The sequence below is a fragment of the Phaethon lepturus genome, unplaced genomic scaffold (assembly GCF_000687285.1).
Source record: "Phaethon lepturus isolate BGI_N335 unplaced genomic scaffold, ASM68728v1 scaffold19764, whole genome shotgun sequence".
NCBI lineage: Eukaryota > Metazoa > Chordata > Aves > Phaethontiformes > Phaethontidae > Phaethon > Phaethon lepturus.
The window spans coordinates 244-21,600 of NW_010535692.1; the positions used below are offsets into that span (position 1 = coordinate 244).

The window sequence follows — 21,357 nt, forward strand, 5'->3', positions numbered from 1 at the left end:
AGCGGCCAGAGATCCTTAGCTGGCCGGCATGAAGGGCAGGACGGGACAGCCGCCTCTACCTCCTCAAGCTCCTGCCCTCCCCAGCCTGGGTGCAGTCCAGCTCTCCAACAGCACTTCTCCCACTGGGGCTTGCTTTGTCCAGGGACTGCCTGGAAAAAGCCGTGCCACTGAAAGCACGGGTTTTGTGGTATGCATGGTACGTGGGCCGTGCTGATCGGTGTAAAGTGTAGTGGCGTGCTCTTGCAGCAGGGAACTGGCCAAAACTGGCGGTGGAGAAACACAGCCTTTCTCTGTTAAAAGGCAGGCCTCGGAGCAGAACATATGGGTGCTGTTTTGATTGCTCCTCTGTTGGAGAGATGAGTGTGCATATTCGCTTTTAAAGGACTAGCAGGAATTTCCTGGGTTATCTAGTCTCATCCCGTTTTACGAAAAGCATAATTTCATTTAATCCCCTAATAAGTTTTTGATTTTTATTTTAAAAATAGGTACCCTTTGTGCCTGCTGCTCTATTCAGTGGACTAGGGTTGAACTCCATTGTTTGATGCTTTGGAGCTATGTACTGACATCTGAATTTATGGCAAAATTCTAATTCTAATGGCATTTCTATGTACCTTTGTTGCTGTGCTGGCACTGTGCTTCACCTTAATAGCTTTTCTTCCTCCTCAGTTCTCATTTACTGTGCTGTATTTATAGGCGGCATTCATATCTCTCACCTTTTGATCTGCTAGGCTAAGAAAAGCTGGTTTTGTTTCCTACTCCCAACATCCTATTTTTTTTTCCCGGAGCATTCTAGTAGCTGCTATGTTCACACTGAAATGGTGCAGGTATCTCTTAACATAAATAGCCCCATGAGATCTCAGAGTGTCTTGAAAATGACATAATACTTACTTATTTTTGCTTAATGCCTCTCTGGATACTGTCTTTGTCTGCCCCAGGTTGTTTTCTTGTGGTTGAGCAAACCATTCAGGTTCTTCTCTCCAGTCATTTATAACTGATGAGGTCATATCTGAAGGTCTTGATATTAATCTTGAAATACGTGGCCTTACTATGTAGTTTTAATGTGGTACTATTTAATTTTAGACCGCTCATGATCTCTGCCAACTTTGTATCGCTAGCAACTTTAATGAGTATGTTCCCACTTGTGCCAGAATAGTTAATATTAAATTTTCATTTTGAGCATAATCCTTCCTTGATTCTGGTTAATAAATTGCCTACTCCTGTTTCATTCCATTTAATTTAAGTAGGATAATCGTAAAGCTTTCTTCATAACATAAATCACTGAATTGTTTGATTTTTTTTTTTTTCCAGTGCCTTTCCCTTCCTTCAGGAAGCTCAGAAGAATTTTGATGATCGTTTACTTGAGTTGCTATTTCTTGATAATTTTAAGAATGTTCATTTTAAGAAAGTAAATAAAGTGTTGGGCTGTGGAGAGGTGGAAAACAGTGAGAAACACAGTATGTCCAAGACCAAAGCTTAACGCTGTAAATTACCTGTTATTTCCTGGTAACTTTTTGAGAGAAAAAACAGCCACAATTTGAAAAGTCTCTCATCCTGTACCCCATCTCCTTCTTTGAGATTTCAAAGAGGAAAAAAAGCAGATGAGCCTGGCATAGAGAGACTTTACACATTTGGGTTTTGTCATACTGAGTCTGCAGTTGGGTATAAAAATTGGGGAGTACATCACAGGAATGGAGCTGAAATTGGTATTTGTCTTAAGATCACAGATATTTCAAGTTGGAAGGCACCCATAAGGATCATAGAGTCCAACTCCTTCTGATGTTTTACACTGGTTTATTCGCAGGGGAGGGGGGGATAATAAAAAACTACCTATGGAAAAAAAGATTTTATTTTTAATGAGCCTGAGACACAGAGTCAGAAGGAACTGAATCTTTCAGGCTCGAGTTGGAGATCACAACACCTAGAGTGAAAAAGGCACACACAGCAGTGGAATTTACTTTTTGTGCAAAGTTACATTGCAAGTACTGATGGAAAACATCAGTTAAACCTGTCTTTTCTTTAGTTATTGATGTATAAGCAGGTGGCTGTATGGTGATGCTTCCCCAAAGGAACAGGATTTTGTTTTTATACTCACACTCAGCCAGTTAATCTAAGCATAATGTTGGTCTTAAGATTCTCTAACTTATTTCAGGTACTTTAAGATGTCCTCTTAAGCTCTTTATTCTTTTTAACTGCATTTTGAAATATAGGGTAAATATATTCTAGCAATATTTAAAGTTGATTCCAGGAGTTTTTAAAAGAAAATGTGGAGGATAGTGTTCTTTCTGAGAACCTTTCCAACTGCTGAACAGGGTAACATCATACTGAAGTTGGTATTGCATTTCAGTCCACTAATGTACTGGATTACTGTTAGATGCCAGTAGCCATGCAGTTTATTCCCCCCTTACTGCCCTCCCTCCCCCCCGATACATTTTTGTTTGTTTGCCTTGGTTACATTAAGCACTTATAAATTTATATCTTTTTTTTAAAGAATTAGTTTAAATAAGCCTTGAAAAGACCGTCTAAATGAAATTATACTTTTTTTACTATTCCATAAGCTAGTTGATTTTTAGATATGTCACATTAGCTAAAACACATAGTAATAAGAGTAATGAAGACACCCAGACTTGCATCATGTAATGCATAATTTTGGGGGTTTTGGAATTTATATTTATTTTCTGGCCACTTAATTTGATAGAATGAAAGAAACCATGAGGTTACATGGAAGTATCAGATAGTTACGATGGCTATGAAAAAGTCAAATATACATAGTAAAAGTTCAACTCAAATATTGCTGAATGATCTTTATTAAATAATACAAAAAAAATTCCTCCGCTGTAGTTGACACACATTTACAGTATCTCATTAGAGTATTAGAACCAGAAGGTGAAATGAACTGAAAAGAAATGCCAGGTTTGTTCTCAAGTTGACATTCAAAAGCATAGCTAGAGAAAGAAACCACTTAAATCCTAACCTTGTAAGAGCTTAAATACAACTGAAGACTTTTACTATGAGGTCTTTAACTGGGCAGTATTCTTCTTCAGTAAAGAGAAGTTGAGAAAAAGAATGCCACTGGCTCACATAAAAGGTTTACAGGCTGCGTTCAAGCTGATCTGTTTCAGTAGCAGACAGTCTAGGAAATTGTTTTTATGATGCTTGTCAAGGGACTTTATTAGATACAGATAAAAATGTTTTGCCTATCTGCCCAGGTTACCTCAGGAGCCTTCGTTAGGTGTGTTTCTTCAGCCTTCTTGCAGCAAGTTGAAGAAACATTACAAATGTCTCCTATAACTAGTATGAGTGGAGTTAAAAATTATACTGTGTTTGCAAAATCCACAAGATCCCTGTTTGTGGATTTTGTTCCTTTATTGTATGAAGGTGTACTGTATGGACTTCTAAAGTGATTATTTTATACAAAAATTAAAACAATATCTCCAAATTATAGAATGGCCAGTTAGAGGTACTGGTTGAAAAAATAGTATTCTGAATCATATGCTAGCAGCCAATGTGCAAAGCTAAAAATTCTTCTTGGAGTTTGTTCACTGTTACATAAAAGTGTTTTAGCTTTGCTGGCACAAATTATGGAACAGTGCCAAAAGGAATGAAGACAGCCAGTATTCTGTTTTTGTCATATTTAAGCATCAAATTAGAAGCACAAGATCTGATGGGAAGCGAGGATGTCTTTGCTTCAGTGGGAATAATTTTCATATGCCTTTGAGCAAGGATTCCAATTTTTGTTGAATCGGCAGCTGTCATATAAGTCCTGGGTGTGTGTATTAATATCAGGTTAAAAAGAAAATTTTCCCCTTTCCTTAAAAATGTACAATTTTAAAATAATTAGTTGTTTTTTCTCTTTAGAAATGTTTCAGGCATTGTTGCACATTATAAAGAAACAAAAGATGTGAACAGTTCCAAATTCTGTCCTTCCTTTTCATATCAGCTTGAGATTGGAGGCAGCCAAAATTGTTGTTTTCTGGTAATGTGAGCAACTCGCATCACAAAATGACTCCTGTTTCTTCAAGAATAAAACGTAATAATCAAGCTTTAAAAAAAAAAAAAAATTAAGCATTTAGCAAAATCGAGTCAAAGGAGTTGAAAGCTGCATGTCAAAAGCTGCAGAAAGAGCTTGTATTTGAATAATTTGGAGTTTCAGATTCCCAAACCTGTACTTAGTCTTCAGGAGCTATTAAACTCAAGTCTTTCATTGTTGTCAATACATGATTCATTAAAGATAAGCTCCATTCCATCTTTGCTCTAATGTGATACCTCCCAGTCTTCAAATATATGCACCTTATTTTAGAAGGTAATTTTTTTATCTGTAATTTTCTTTATATTTCTTCTATATAACCTTTTATCTATTTCTGTACTTCTGTGATGAACACATTAGGTAAATGAAGCAACAGAAGAGAAGTTAAATGAGCTGGGAAAGAAAGGTGAAATTATCCAAAACTTTCAGTATAAAAAGCAAGCTACAATTTTTCCTATAGATGAGATCTGGCAACAGTTGATGCTGTTATTTTCAAAATTGTCTGGGGGAGTATGTACCAGTCACTGGGCCTTCTTTTGTGTAGTGCTGGGGATGATTCACAGTGCTGCGAGTCATTCTTTATGTTGATTAATCTGTGTGACTGAAAACAGTAGGCTATTATTAGACATCAAATAAAAAAAAAAAAACCCAACCCCTTTGAGATTTTCATATATCAATGTACAATCTCAGACTCTGAAGGAGAAGTTCAAGCTTATATTCTGCCATGTCCTTTGTACCCAGGGTTCTGCTATAGATGATTTCCAGGAGCTTAGCATAAAAAGGAGGAAATCTGTATCTGTAATTGGAAAGAGTACTGTAACAGTTGTTACTTAATTTCCAAATTTTGTGCAGCAATGTGATAGATCTTTTTGAGTTTCCTTTTTTGATCTAAAGCTCTAGCTGCTCCTTTGAATATCAAAAATTGCTCCAAACAATATATGAAATTTATCTACATTTCTCATGTAGGTTGGTCATAGACTTCAAATGTGAGTCGGCCTAAATGAAAGATTAAAGTAAATAGTTTAAATCAAGAAGTAAAATTTGATTTAAGTCTCCTTTCAGTCTGTCTTGATTGATTAATTCCCAGCAGACTTCATAAATTCAAATAATCTTATCAGCAGTTACTTTTCTTTCTCTGAATGCGAACAGGGCTCAAGCTCAACAGACCAGACTGGATGTGGTTCTGGGGGTGACTGGGGAAGGGAGGCTGCCCATCAGTTTGGCCAGTCGTCACATTTGCCATCACATTGCGTGGCTCTAATGAGAATTAGACTAACAAAAGAGAATGATTTGCTGAAAAACGACGTTATAGAGGAAAGGAAGATTCATAGATGGAGAGAATGATTTGACTAAATCTCCTTTGTTTCATTGTGTTTTGCATACAACAGGAGGAAGCTTCTCCTTATTCTTTACTTGATATCTGTTTGAATTTCCTGACTGCCAACCTAGAGAAGTTTTGCACAGAAAGGCAAGATGGAACACTATGCTTGCAGGAGCCAGGAATGTTTCCTCAAGAAGTGGCTGATCGATTGCTGCAAACAATGGCATTTCATGGTAAAAACAATTATTTGTGGGTCATCTGTGAAAATATTTTACTGGAATGTGACACTGCAGTTCTAGTGTATTTTCTAGTAGAATCTGCTGTTGCAGCTGTTAAAACTGTGTTCCTTAATCTCTTAATAGAGGATTTCTGTTATTTTGGCTTTTACATAGCTTCAGCTGAATGTTGCATTGCTGTATAGAGAGTTCTAAATAGAAAGTCCTTTGTCTTGGGTTTATGATTTTAATTTAATGTCTTTCTAATTGAATATTCTTTAATAGATTTTCTTTCAATCGCTTGAAAAAAAAGATTTATTTAATTCTAGTACCTCCAGCAGCACTCAAATATTTCAGTATCTCCTGCAGAGCAATTAATTGAATTTTCTTTACTGTGTGTCCTTGTGATTAAACTAGGAGATAATCTTACGATTTTCATTTCTCATCTCTTTTGGCATTTTTGTTGAAGTGGAATTATTTGCTCAAAAGCAATCAGATTCAAAAGTAGTATAAACATCTGTGAAAAACACATTGTGATGTTCTTACATTTTAGGTACTGGCCAATCATCGTGTTCTTTGTCAGCACATCTTTGAGGAGAGGGCTTCCCTCTCCTTTCCTTGCTTTAAGCATGACAAAGAAAAATGTGTCAATAAAAGCTTCTTAGCATGAAAAGGCTGAGAAGAGGCAGGAGACCTATTCCTGGAGGTCCTGGAGACTTTTATTTAGAGATGAGACATTACACTAGAAAAACTACTTTAAACAGACCAAGCACCCTATCCTATAGGTGCAGATTTGATTTGGTCTTATTGTGCAAATGCTGTTGTTCTGGTTTTCTCAAGTTGTTCTAGTCAGCGGTACCAGAAGGAATGGTCCTAACAAATAAAAAATACAAAGAGAAAACCCAAAAAACGTATTCATCTTCATCAGATGTTACTTTCTGATAAGTAATTATTTAGAGTAGTCCCAAGAAATCAGGTTTGAGGAAATTGAATTATCAGAAACTTATTACTAGGGCTAGTAGTGATGAAGGCAATTCCAGACATTGAAACATCACAAACACTGTGTCAGAGTGCAAGGTGTCAAAGAAGTGCATGCCGGATAAACAGAGTGTGCCTAAGGTAGGCCAGTGAGAGACCCTTAAATGAAAAGGTGAGCAAAAGTTAAGAAGTAATTTAGCTGTACATTAACCAAATTTATAATTATTTATTGCATTTAATTTTTCTGCCGGGTGCCAGTTGTTTATGTTTTTGCTTTCTCTGCAAAAGAAGAATGCCCCAACTACTTGGTCAGAAATGCCTAAACTGTTTGCTCTTTAGAAAGGTCTGTAAATCTTAATATTAATTTGACTTTGTCACAGAGGCTTGTGACTTAAATACAAACTGTAGTGGCAATGATGGTTTTTTATTCAAATACATTGTATTTTCATTTTCTTTTCTGTGTTCAGTATGCTTGAAGATAGAAGATAAAAAAACCAAGAGTGTTGACATTTTTAACCCTCTAGAGTGAAACTAGAAGGATATGTTCTTCCTACTCCTTTTTTGTGCATGCTTGTGAAACCATACCCTTCTCATGGCTTTCTATAAAGCAGTAATCCTGTTGATACAAATAAGAAATCTTGGTGTTTTCAATGTGTTTTGGATAATCCTGTGCATGGGACTAAATGTATTATTTCAGTTAGGATATTGCCAGTATGCCGCCAAGAAAAGACTCGTTATGCAGTCATCTTGCTACTGAGCAAAAAGATAATAATCTCCAACACGATTGTTGCATTTCCTTTTTTCATTGCTGTCTTCCCACCCTTTCCTTGTCCTCCTCTTTCTCCTCTTTGAACCATTTTTTAGGTTTCTTTCTCATATTCAGCTTGTTTCTGAGCAACACTCCTACCTTCTTCTAAGAGGTATATAGAAGCACTTAATTAGCTTAGTTTAGTGTATTGATCCTACTTACAAATTCAATCAAATGCTAAATTATTCTAATGTGTTAAAGCAAGATGAGAACTGGTCATTCATTGCTGGTACTATCTTGAGGTTAATGGAACTGTGACCAGGGAAGAATAACTTCCAGAAGTTTTGAAATTCTGGTTTTAGCACATTTCTAACCAGTTTGGTGAGGAAAATCCAGAAAATGCAGGCACCAGTCTGAATGTTTTTGAATCATATCCACATTTTATTTATTGCATGTTCAGTGTTCTGAACCAAACAGGCAGCATGTATATACTACATTTTAATTTATCAGTCCTATTCTTAAACCTGGAATTTTCCTGACGGTGAGATAGTGATTTTGAAAGTGGAATCTCAAATACAAAATTTTGGCATCAGTGGCATAATGATCCAAGACAAACTACTTTGCAATTAATTTTCTTTGTTCATCCTTTGTACCCTTTGGGTTCTTAAAATAAAAGTGCTGTTCTGTAACACTGGAACCAAATACTAATGCTGTTTTCCAACAGGGCTTCTGAATGATGGAACTGTGGGAATCTTCCGAGGCAACCAGATGCGTTTGAAACGAGCTTGTATCCAGAAAGCAAAAATCTCTGCTGTGGCTTTTCGGAAAGCATTCTGCCATCACAAGCTGGTAGAACTCGATGCTACTGGGGTGAATGCAGATATAACAATCACGGACATTATAAGTGGACTTGGCAGCAATAAATGGATCCAACAAAATCTGCAATGCCTTGTGCTGAACTCACTAACTCTTTCTTTGGAAGACCCATATGAGAGGTGCTTCAGTCAGTTGTCTGGGCTTCGTGCATTGAGTATTACTAATGTTCTGTTCTACAACGAGGACTTGGCAGATGTTGCTTCACTTCCTAGATTAGAAAGCCTGGATATATCGAACACCTCGGTCACTGACATAACAGCACTCCTTACCTGCAAAGACCGACTCAAGTCTTTGACCATGCACCACCTGAAATGCTTGAAAATGACCACAACCCAGATTCTGGATGTTATAAGAGAACTAAAATACCTGAATCACCTTGATATTTCAGATGACAAACAGTTCACATCAGACATAGCACTTCGTTTACTGGAACAGAAAGATATCCTGCCTAACCTTGTATCTTTGGACATTTCTGGAAGAAAACATGTTACAGATAAAGCTGTAGAAGCATTTATTCAGCAACGGCCCACAATGCAGTTTGTAGGACTGCTAGCTACTGATGCCGGCTACTCAGAATTCCTAACAGGAGAAGGAAACCTAAAGGTTAAGTGGGAGAATTAATTTTACTGAAAAATTACAATGTGCAGGAAAAATGGAACTAATAATTTGTAACAAATGTATGTGGGTGTTTCGGAAGGAGGCTGTAGGTTCATTATTTTTAAACTGTTAATTGTAATTACTGACTTTATGTCAAATTCCTACTCCATTCTGGCATAAAACTGCTAAATTTACATAATACTATTGAAGAAGCATCTCTTTTCTGTGCCTTTGCAGTGAGCATTAGATCCTGATATATCAGATCTAAGAGAGCTGAACTTTGTCTAGCCTGAAGTAATTTATTGGAATAATATTTTGTGGTTTCCAGCACAGTATCTAGCATAAGGCAGCAATATGTAAGAGGTGGAGGTACAATCTGCATAAGCTTTGAGCAGTTCATGATTAACACAGCAGATACAATAAAAGTTAATAACTGAGCTGCTGTTGTACTCCATCACCTCTTCTATTTCCTATTACAATATCTCTACCCACCTTGAAAGGTCTTTTGGTGATGAACATGTAAGAAGCAATTACTTAGGATGAAAAACTTCCTCTTCTTGAACAAATCCTAAATTACTTAGCTCCTTAGGATGAGATGATGTTTGCTGAAGTGCATTTATTTATCTTTTAGTGCCAGGCAACAAGACGTCGTTCCATGTTCTGTAGAATATGCATGCGCTTACTGGAGAATGAGCCTATCCTGTCCCTGCTATGAAGGGGTCAGAATTAAAGAAGAAAAAGAGATGTTTTAGACATGTCAGTGTCAGTGGTATATCATCTTTGACTCTTTGAGTTTTGTGTTCTACTTTGTCATGAGGATGATGGAAACTGCAGAGGGAATGAGGAAGCGTTTGCGTAATGTATCCATAGTTTAGTCTGTCTCTTTTGCAAGCTGCGTTTTGCACTTCAGTTTTAAAATTGAGAATGCTCTTGTTATAGGCAAGTGAGGTAACACAGCTACACAATTTTATAATTTTTTTTTTTCCTGGAAATTTTGACAGTTGTTAATGGCCGAGTCTCTTGAGTACTTAATTGTCACAGCTAATAGTGATGTGTATGAACGTTGAAATGTGTTGTTGGAGAAACCAAGTTCCTGTTTGGCATGATTGATGGATAGCATCAAGAAATTTTACCTCGTTTTGTATAAAATAATTCAATATAATTCTTGCTACTTATAATACATGCTTTATACAAGTGCCTGTGCTATGAAGGGGCAGGAAAGCAGACACTGAATCATTGCTGCAGTCACTGTTTTTTAAAATTCTTCTGCATTTTTAAAATGCAGAACTTGTTCTACTTAATGTGTCACATAAAGGAAAGCAAATGTTCATGGATTGAAGTGTCACATTCCGTGCATCCTGTATCATATAAAGCCAAATTTTTCAAAACCTGCTAGATCAGAAATATATGACAGCCCTCAGAGAACTGATACCATCTTGGATTTTGTTTTTTATTGTGTAGTGATTACAACAGGGCAATCATTTACTGACATGTTTTGCAGCCAATTATGTACTATATGAAGAATTTCCACTTGGCTTCATATTCTCAACCACAGTGTCTGTCTAGTGTTTAATCTTTCAAGAATTTCTATAATCAAATTCCACAGGACTGCTGTAAAGACAGTGTATAAAAAAATATAAAAATATTTTAATTTTACTGTCTCCATCAGTGCTGTGTCCTGTTCATTCTTTAGCAGTATCTAGACTCAGCAGCTGAATATTTCAGTATAGTCACTAATGAATTTCAGGTCACCAAAAAAAAGGGGGGGGAGGGGACGGGGACAAAAAACCCCAATCGCTGCCCACAGTCTCTTTGTGACAGCTGTGCCTTTTTAAAAAAAAAAAAAAGATGACAGAAGTACAAATTTCTTTTTCCTGACTACTTGATGTAGACAAAGAATGGAAATCTTTCCTTTAATTGTCAGAGCTAGAACCAGCCAAAAAATTATAGCCGAAATACCATCTTCAGCAGTTTATCAGCTGCATTTGACAGAGCATTCAGTTATGACGAGTGCTTCTAGGCATTTGGTGCATCATAAGCAGCTTTTGTTAGTTATGAAGTGCTACTTTTAGTTAGTGGTTTCATACAGTTCTGCTTAAAGGCATGACTTAAGCCTGATTTTGGCTTATAATGTGGATTCTTCTTTACGAAGAATGTTTGAAGATTGTGTAGTTCTGGATTAATATGGCCAGATAAAGTAGTCCTTTGCTTACTGAAGGATTCGGCTAGAAGTATCACCACCTTTGAAACTGCAGCTTTTCACTTTTTAAGAACAAAATTTTTCAAGCAAAATGATGACATCTTGAACTAAAGATTATTTTTTTCTGTTCACAGGTGTCAGGAGAAGCAAATGAAACTCAGATTGCTGAAGCGCTGAAGCGTTACAGTGAACGGGCCTTCTTTGTGAGAGAAGCACTCTTTCATTTATTCAGCCTGACACATGTAATGGAAAAAACAAAGCCTGAAATTTTAAAGGTAAAATAATACAGTTTTGATGATTGTCATGCTTTTTTCCTTAGACTGAGCCCAGCCCCAAAACCCTGGTATAAATTATTTTATAAGCTTCTACATTTTTTGGTTGTATTTTTAAGATTAAAATTGTAATGTTGGATAAAAATTAACAACTATTTAAACAATAGTGCAGAAGATGCCCTGTAGCGTTTTATGTTAGGTAGTATTCATCTGGACTAACATATAATATCTAAATTTTCTAGCATCTAAATTAATTTTTGTAATGTAACTTTGAACATGATATGAAAATTTCTTCAGATGCTGAATTCTGTCATTAGAACATACCTGCACTGGGTCAAATCAAAGGTCTGTCTAGTCTTACTCCCCAGGTACAACAGTGACTTCGGCTGATGCTTACAAAGCAGTAATAATACGGAAGGCATTGTAATACTTCTCTCCACTGTCACCTTCCAGTATGATAGCAAGTGAATAAATGTTGTTCGTGTTCTATATTGGCCTCCCACTTGGAAAATCCTAGAGACTTCCTTAGAAATACATTCTAGGCATTGGCTTTCCATGTCTAGAACACCAGAAATGGTTTAATTTTTACTGTGATCATAAAAAGAGACATCAGGAGGACAGGTGATTTTTGTTTTTCCTATCCTCTTTGAAGTTGAGCAAGTGACCTTGATTTTGTTGGCTTTAGTATCAAAAAGATTTTGGCAATCAATAGTCAACAAGAAAAATATTTTCTTAGGTGAGATCACAGTCAACATACATAGCCAAAAGCATAATTGAGGAAGAAGGTGTGAAAAATATATACTGACCTAGCAGCTTAGGATGTGATCTGAAATTACTAGTTGCCAAACAACAAGCCACTACATCATTACCATTGCACTGCAGAAACTTACTCATCTCTGAAAGGATTTCGTGATTTTTATCCCAGTGTGTACAGCAAACCTTGGATTTTTCTAGGGATCTCTTGTATTCCATGCAGCATGTCCTTTGAGAAGGTGCTTCAACCAATGCAAAGTGACTTCGAGAAATAGAAGTTGTCAGCTTTGAATCACTGAGCAGAAGGGAATGTTCTTCCTGAGAATTAAAATCACACCAGATGGATTTTTTCACTTAAGTAAAAGGGAGGCAGAAATTGGGTGCTGTGAGTCATTGTTGTGGCCTCAAGCAACAGTGGATTGCTCTTGGGGTGTGTGCGCAAGCATGTAACGTGGGCAAAACTTTTGCATTTCAGCTTGTGGTTATTGGAATGAGAAATCACCCCCTGAACTTGCCCGTGCAGTTAGCAGCAAGTGCGTGTGTCTTCAACCTAACCAAGCAAGATTTAGCAGCAGGCATGCCTGTGCGGCTTCTGGCCGATGTCACTCACTTGCTTCTGAAGGCCATGGAACACTTTCCAAATCATCAACAGGTGAAAGATGAAATTTCTTTATTTTCTATATGATTCCTGTCTTGTGGATCTTACAGAAAGTTTCTCTACATCTCATGACCTCATGGAAATATGTTTAATGATTCATAGCAAGAAAGTATTCTGAAATATGTATGTCTCTGAGGTAATCCTTTTTCATTTCTCATAGCTGCAAAAGAATTGCCTTCTTTCACTATGCAGTGACAGAATCCTTCAGGATGTTCCATTTAACAGGCAAGTTTTACATGTCAGTTAAAATTAGTTGTAGCATTGCCAAAGATGTTTCTTTGTCTCTTCCTTCAGAAAGTTTGTTTCTGGTCTCAGATTTGCTCAGTTTAAATCCTTTCAGTGTGCTGAATTTGTCTGGCCTATATTTTGGGTTTGTAATTCACAACTGAATATAGGACTGAAAAAAAATCCTTTGGTATACAGGAATTTTTTGCTTTACCTGAATGGGTCTGTCACTAATTTCATGTAACAGAAGTCAGGATTTCTGTAGGGAACTATGGGATTGCTTTTTGCAGAGATTTTTCTACTTAAATGTTTTGCCCAAATGCTTTGAAGTGTGTTGGTCTGATGTTTCAGAAAATTGTGCCAAATTTTTCTTCCTTCCTTGGAAGCAATTCCTGTGCACTTTGATATATAATTAGAAGTAAGAGACCCTAAGCAAACAACTCAAAGCTGAGTGAGGCTTGTGGAATACCTGTAATTTCACTGTGTATTTCTACTTTTTATTGGTACGAGGCATACTTCTTCCAGTTTCTTTTGTCTTGCGTGTGTTTCTACCTGACTCGTTGTCTGTGTACATCTTTCGTTTACTAATACTTATGAGACTTCTGAAAGTTAAATTTATTTTTAACTTCCAGGTTTGAAGCAGCCAAACTTGTTATGCAGTGGCTGTGTAATCATGAAGATCAAAACATGCAAAGGATGGCTGTAGCCATAATTTCCATTCTTGCTGCAAAAGTAAGAAATTTAAGCTTTGAGATGATAGGGTAGTATTTCTAAAGTCTAAAAAATTGTTGATATGGTTTTGTTTGTTTACAGCTTTCAACAGAGCAAACGGCTCAACTTGGTGCAGAGCTCTTCATTGTTAGGGTAAGTCAGATACTTTCCTGACAGTCAAAAATACTATCCTCTCCAGCTATTCATGCTAACAGTATTCCTAAAGATATAAAATAAACATAAGTAAATAAAATTCTAAGAACACATTAACCTGTGTTCATTTGAAAGTTCTTTAGAAGAGAAAAGCCTGGAGAATGTTTGAGATAATATCAGAGACAGTGCTAATGAGACATATTGGCATAGATGAAAAGGCAAAGTCAAAAAACCTGACACAATTAATACAAAGTAAAATAGTAAGACATCTCTTGATTTGAAATACATTGTATAAGACAAAAGATGCTCAAAAAGAGATTATTTGAAGTAAATGGTTAGTGCTGTCAATGTTCATGTGCAGTCTGGTGTTCTGTGGATGGCTTTGTGCCATCCGTAATAGTACTACACATGTAATTATGGTGAAAACAAAGGAATTCCTCTAGCAGGTAATCATGTCCAAAGAGGAGGCAAAAAGTTTAATAGCTGTTTTATTTTGTATAGTTTGACCCTAAATATGTAGATCTTTGCATGTAAATGATAGCAGTGCATTACCCAAGCTGGTGCAAAAAGAAGCAGAGGAGCTAACACATTTTTTTGATACACAGTCATAACTGGGATTTTGGGATATTTTTTTGTCCTCAGCAACTTCTACAAATAGTTAAACAGAAAACAAATCAGAATCTTGTGGATACTACCCTCAAGTTCACACTGAGTGCACTTTGGAACCTCACTGATGAATCTCCAACAACATGTCGGCACTTCATTGAAAATCAAGGGCTAGAACTTTTCATGAGAGTCTTGGAGGTGAGGAGTACAGTTTTGGTGGTGGATTGTCAACGTAGGTTTATAATTAACATTGTTTCAATAATAAGCATAAATGGTTACCTATAGTTTGTTTCATTTTTCCACAGTCTTTCCCATCTGAATCATCCATCCAACAGAAAGTTCTTGGACTTCTGGTGAGATGAACAAAAAAACCAAAAATTTAAAAATTGATTTTTTTTTTTACCCCATGCTAATCTGAAAATTTGCCTAATATTTTTATGCTGCTCTTTAATCTTTATAGTGTGTGTTATTACAATTGACATTGTTTTGGACTGTTTTACCAATTCTCCAAAAGCACTAGTTATACTGAAATTGATGGTTATGGTAAATAGAGAGAGCTTTTAAGAAAGGGCAGTGAGTAAGGCTTCAGATGAGTCCAAATGCAATAAGTAGGTTGAAAGTCAATGGAATTCAGAATTGGGCACTACTGAAGCTTACTGAAATTGAGCGTGTTTGTTAAAACTAGCTTTTAATTTAGTGTAATCTGCATGCTAATGGCCTAAAATTACTTATGAGAAAACCTTTGTTTTGAGGAAAATCCCTGCATTAGACTGGAAAAGTTCTCAAAAGAGAGAAGTAGTATTTTGGCATCTGGTGGTCACCTGGATATACGAAGATCTCATCCTGGTGTTTATATGTGTTTACTTTCAAAATGTAGTTCAAGTTTCTATGTTTGTCTCCCTTATATTGTATTCTTTCTGTTGATATTTTCTCTTTTCTCCCCACCCTGCCTCCAGAATAACATAGCTGAAGTTAAAGAACTCCATTCTGAATTAATGTGGAAGGACTTTATAGACCACATCAGTAAATTATTGCACAGTGTGGAAGTGGAAGTTAGCTACTTTGCAGCAGGGATTATTGCTCATTTGATATCTCGAGGAGAGCAGGCCTGGACATTAAGTCGCAGCCAGAGGACATCTCTCCTTGAACAGCTGGTACAGAAATGATGGTGAATTTTATCATACTCTTTTATTTTTTTTTCAATGTTTGTATTTAACAATGAGTGTTCTTGGTTCTGTATTTTGCAGCATTCTGCCATTTTGAATTGGCCAACCCCAGAATGTGAGATGGTGGCTTACAGGTAACTATTGTCTTGATTTAGAGTTTGGAAAATAAACTGAACTACATTTAAAACTTGCTCCTAAAGCAGAGTCTGCTGCTAGCCAGACATGGTTTTGTCCAGTGGAAAAACACCTGTCAGCTTAAAATCTACAGCATGTTAATTTTCCCTTTGTGACCAAAGAAGGTTAGGGACTCCTGTGAAACAAAAATGTAATCTTGTTTTGCCTGCTTTTCTATTAAAGGTGTGCAGCTGCATGTCTGAAAGACTTAAGACACAAAGATTAACCAGTAAGGTTATATTGGCTAGCACTAGGTAGCACTATCTGTCCTAGATAGAAGAAGCTTGAGGCCAAAAAGTACAATTATCTAATTACTGTCCATCTAATCCTTGTAATTTCCACTGTTTACTCCTGTTTTTAAGAAGTAGGAGGCATACAAATGCTATGGTAAAAGCATATCACATATCCACTATATATGATTTTTGCTAGTAATTGTCTTAAACATTAAAAGGGTCACCTGCTGCATCTAAAATTAGTTTATCAAATGTCTCTCCTAGTTAAACCTGTAGCTGAATGAGTAGACAACATGTGACCTGAAGTAATAATATCTAGTAGCAAAGTAAGTTGCTGATTGTCTGCTTTTTTTATAGGTCTTTCAATCCATTTTTTCCTCTACTTGGTTGTTTCATGACTCCTGGTGTCCAGTTATGGGCAGTGTGGGCCATGCAGCACGTCTGCAGCAAAAATCGTATGTATGAAGATTAAATTACCTTAAATTCTTATTTCTTAGCATCGTATTATTAATTCTAATTATTGTTAATATGCATTAATATTATAATAATGTTATTAACAATTAATTATCCCAATTAATTTAAGAATTCTTGTTATAAATAAGAATTCCTAGGGCATTCATTCCTAATCCTCTGGAAAAACTACATTTAGGCTTTGACTAAATGGTGCAGGCAAAGACAGTAATAAAAGTTCTTTATATCCTTTTTATTTACTGGAATTTTACTGTTAAATGCACAGTATTAATTTCAAAATGTGGACATGTGTTAAGATTAACTGCATTTTTGGCGTGCACAGGTGTTTTTATTCAAAAATGTAAATATTAATAATGGGCAACAAATTTCTTTTAAACTAAGAACAATGATTGTAGCAGGTAGCTATCTTTTATTTTCAGAACAGAAGTTTTAGGTAATCCTCATCTCTAATCGTCTTCTTGCAATAACTTGCTGTGACATCAAGGTCAGTTTTTTTCATCTGTCTTTTCACATCCGCAAAATGAGAACACCAACATCTTGTTTGTAAAATGATGAAATGCCGAAGTGTTGGGAAAGGAAGTAAATCCCCTGAGCATACCTAAATCTAAGACTGGACAAACCTTCCTGGATTTTTATGCCCCGCCCCTCCCCCCCCCTTTTTTTACATAAATTTGTATGACATGAATGTGTGTATTGTCATTAACTTCTATCAGATACGAAGCAGCTTTCCTTTAAAGTATTAAAAGTCTTTTCTGTAACAGTTTTTGAATCTGATTGACAGCAGTATATCTACGCTTGTTTACTCCTGTCCCATAAATAACTATTTCTACAGTGAAAAGACATCTATTCAGGACCAAATAACAACATGGCAGTAATAGATAATTACACATAGAGCATTGTTTTCCTGCTCTTTATAGAGTTTGTAGCTGTAATGTAACACTCTTCCCAGGGTATACTGTCCAGAGATCTGTGAGGACTTCTCCCATGTTGAAGTAGGACTGTTCTAACAAAGTTGTTTTACTGATCAGACTGTGTATAACAGTTTTTGATTAAGACCCTGTAATTCTGTGTTAATGAAATTAAACCAAGCTTTCTCCCCTCTTTATGCCTCAGCCCTGTCAACTTAGTATGGTTCCATTTATTTTTAGTGTTTATTTTGTGCTGCTCTAACCTCTGGGCTTTCAACATGCCACAGAGGTTTGTACTGACAGTGAGTAACTGCTCTGTAGAATGGAGAGGCTGGAAATACTTTGACCGTGTATTCCTGATTTGAGATCAAGAGAGTATTCTGGAAGTTTAATTCTAATGGTAGTTCGTGCCAGAAGCTTCTGGACAAAGTTGCAGAGAAACCAAATGTTTGGTAGCAAATGTGATAACCTACTCGAAGGGAAAATATGTTTACTTCTGACATATGGAGATTTATGTGGGGGGAAAATCTTTAACTTTTGGTGCTTGGCACGACGAAGACTTTTTGTCTTGGAGAGAAGATGTATTTTATTTGACCTCCCCTTTTAGATGAGCGTGAAAAGTGGTATGAAATTAATGGTATTTTTTTTTTTTTTCCTCCTTTTGCTGTTTCTCTATATCATATCCACCTCAGTGAGCTAACTTGACTAAAATATTAGTAGCACTGCAGTAAACATGATCCCCAGTGAAATGCTTAAGGTCAGCATTTAAACAACTCTGGTGTTGCTTCACTGTGATGAATGGTGAAATTGGGCACATCTGAGGTAATGCTCTGTGGATTGCATTACAGTCATCCTGACCTTTTTGTAACAACTTCTGAAGCTTGCATGTTACATTAAACATATGTCTCTTTTTATAGATGGTCCCTGCATGTAGTAACGCTAGAGCTGATGTAGATGTGCTTTCAACTTTTTAAAATTGGCAATGGAAGTGGAAAGAAAAGTATAATTTTATCCCTGAAAAGGCATTCACAGCAACTTATAACTAGTTAAAGGCCATTATCAATAGTATTTGGCAAACTGTTTTCAAAGGAACTAGTTCCTATTCACTCTACAAGCCCGTACAAATCATGTGGTATATCTGATACCATGTTTTGGTAACTGTTCTGTACTGAGTTTTTGGTGAAGGTGATATTTTTACCTGGGTACTCATAGATACTACAGTACTTCTGATTCCCATTTATTAAAATTTATATATGTACACTTAAAATGCCTGCAGAGGAGGCACGGGGAGAGAGAGAATACTGTGCATATTACAAAGCACTTTCCAGTCAGCTGAGACAGACATGGAGACAGACCTGGTAACAATTAGAGTCCTGTCCAAACAACGCTGCTGTTCTGTTGTCACTTGTTCAAGTACAAATGCAGTTCTGTAGACACTTTAGGGAGTGTCCTAAAGGCTGCCTGGTCTAGGATAGGAAAGTGGATTTGAATCACTGTTTATAGTATTTGCTACACTTACCCTAGATACACTTTTTCTTAATTTCCCTTTTTTTAATCTTATTACAGCTACCAGGTACTGCAGCATGTTAATTGAAGAAGGTGGTTTACAGCACTTATACAACATCAAGGAAAATGTCCAGACTGATCCACATGTCCAAAGGATTGCTATTGCCATCCTAGATAGTTTGGAAAAACACATTATGCGTCATGGGAGACCACCTCCATGTAGAAAACAGCAACAAAATAAACCAAACTGAAAGCTGCAGGTATAGGAGTGTAAAGTATTGTCTCTGTAATAATCCTTTCTGATGTGTGTGTAGTTGGAGTAACTTGTAATATAGTGGTCACCATTAAAGTGATTTGCCAATAATTGTGGTACCCAGAACCATGTACGGTAACCTTTGGTGAATGTCAACTTTAATGGCAACCGCATATGCAACTTGTAAAGGGCCACTGCTTGAGCTGGTCATACCTGTAGGATTACTGCTGGCTACAAAGAGATGGGACTTGTACAGATCAATATGCACATCTGGGAAAAAAAACTTGTAGGAATATCTTGTTTTGTGACTTCTGGAACAGAAAGTTATTTCATCCCTATGATTGCTGTTCATAACACCGTTTACCAGTTTGATGTTTGAATAGAACTGTGCGTGTGGTTGTGAATCCAACACTTTTACAGATCAAAACAAAAGTACATGCATGCAGGTTGCAATGAGACTTGTAACTAAGGCGACCAAAATGTCCATTGTCTCATAACCCTTCTAAACACAAATGGGGTTTTCAACTTCCTTTTCCTTTTGCCTGCAAGCTGTGCTCTTTTGTTTTCCTTACTGCTAGAACAATGCCTTTTTGCAGTTCAGCTCTCCTGAGTTCTCCCTACTCTTAGCAAGGTGGGGATTGGCATTGCACCAGGGAAGGGGGAAAGCAATAGAAACAGGATTAAAAGGAGACACAATACTAAAAAGATGAACTAAGCTTGAGACTTTGAACTTGATAATGAGGGGGTTGTGTTGTTGTTTGACTACTTTTGGTTGATACCTTTCTTTTGTTTTTAGAATACTGATAGGGAAAGGAGAAGGCTCCTTAGAGCAAGTATTGACTTGCCTTCATCATGAAGGGGGTTGCATGTCTTGGTAGGAGGCCCAGGATATTTGGTCACCTTATTTATAAGACGACTAATGATTGCTCTGTTTTCTGTAAATATTCTGTCAGTATTGTGCAGTGAATTATATTTCCAAGTCATCACAGTGCAAAATAGCACCCAACATTCTGTGTAAGCCCTGTGTCAATTGCATTGTTTTGTGGAGTGTGAAATTTTACATAAAGATGCTAATTGTAACAACTCCTTTCTTTCTTGGTTACCTATGGGTTTCAAATGATATGTTGAATGAAACCTATTGCACAGCATACAGATGCCTGATAAAATACAAGTGATGGAAGCAAACTGCATGTCTGGTCAAATTCAGTTTAATTTCAGGTATTGTTTATCTGGTTAGTCTCCATTTTTCCATGGCAACTGATTATTCTCTAAATAAATTGATAATTGAGTTTAAAAAGAAAACTTATCCCTGCTAGTAAGCTACCAAACATGGCTTCTTCATGATGACCATATTTTACTATTTTTAACTCCTTCCCTCTCCCAATTCCCATCCTTCAAATAAAAACATCACCTCTAATCTTCAATAATATAGTGTATTTTGGCAACTTCAAAAGGTACTGATCCAGTAATTTAATCAATGTTGTGTAATTGCTTTTTGTATGAAAGTATAAATTGGCTAGCATCATTTTCATGTGTGTATCTGGTTATATAGAGTTTTCTTGATTCGGAAAGAAATTAAATTGGTTGTAGCTTTGAATTATGAAGGTGGTTTAAAAAAAGAAAAAATGGCCTGCAAGCCTTTACCTACCACCCATCTGAGATGTCTGCTATGAAATTTCCACTACATAAAATGGAACACAAAACTTGTAAAAATTGGTGTTAATAGAATGAATGTATAAATCAATTGCTACAAGATTTTAAAATAAAGATGACAACTCTCCTTACAGTACTGGTTTTTCCTAATAACAGGAGGACTTGCAGAAGCATCTTAACTAAAACTGGGGGGAAAAAAAAAAAATCTAATACTACATCCAGCACAAAATGAATGTGATGCTGACATCAGTCCAGATGGTGAAGATGTCACTTTGTGAAGTTCTGCAACCAGCAACCATAGAGATTGTAAATTATTTTCTATTTGTTTTGCTCCCACTTGCTTCAGGTAAACAAACAATGAACAGATTTCAAATTTCAGACAATGTCAAGATGAGAAGCAGGAATGCCTACAAGGTATAAATCCACTAAATTTAGTTGCATGTGCCAGTTCCAGAAAGGTCTTTTCCTATTGCTGTGCAGCTTCAGGAGTTCCTGCCAGGGTAGAATGATACTGGAAACAACCTTAGAATTCTTCTATTTATTTCACCTGTGGCATTTGTTATATTTTTTGTGAAGGATGAAGATCATGACTTTGCTTTACCTTTGCAGATCTTTACATAGGAAAGTTGTACGTGTATAATCTGATGTGGTTACCT

General features: G+C 36.5%; 1 protein-coding gene across 1 annotated transcript in view; it reads left to right on the forward strand.

Annotated features, from left to right (window-relative positions):
* The window catches only part of LOC104619893 (protein zyg-11 homolog B), a 20,039-nt gene extending 180 nt beyond the window's left edge, over positions 1-19,859 (forward strand). The window contains exons 2-15 of the mRNA XM_010285937.1: positions 5,413-5,578; positions 8,011-8,765; positions 11,094-11,234; positions 12,460-12,636; positions 12,803-12,867; positions 13,500-13,599; positions 13,681-13,731; positions 14,374-14,535; positions 14,643-14,690; positions 15,294-15,491; positions 15,585-15,637; positions 16,268-16,365; positions 18,856-19,055; positions 19,845-19,859. Coding sequence (XP_010284239.1) covers positions 5,413-5,578; positions 8,011-8,765; positions 11,094-11,234; positions 12,460-12,636; positions 12,803-12,867; positions 13,500-13,599; positions 13,681-13,731; positions 14,374-14,535; positions 14,643-14,690; positions 15,294-15,491; positions 15,585-15,637; positions 16,268-16,365; positions 18,856-19,046 — 2,205 coding nt within the window. The 3' untranslated portion in view covers positions 19,047-19,055; positions 19,845-19,859. The remainder of the gene's footprint in view (positions 1-5,412; positions 5,579-8,010; positions 8,766-11,093; positions 11,235-12,459; positions 12,637-12,802; positions 12,868-13,499; positions 13,600-13,680; positions 13,732-14,373; positions 14,536-14,642; positions 14,691-15,293; positions 15,492-15,584; positions 15,638-16,267; positions 16,366-18,855; positions 19,056-19,844) is intronic.
* Positions 19,860-21,357: the final 1,498 nt, after the last annotated feature.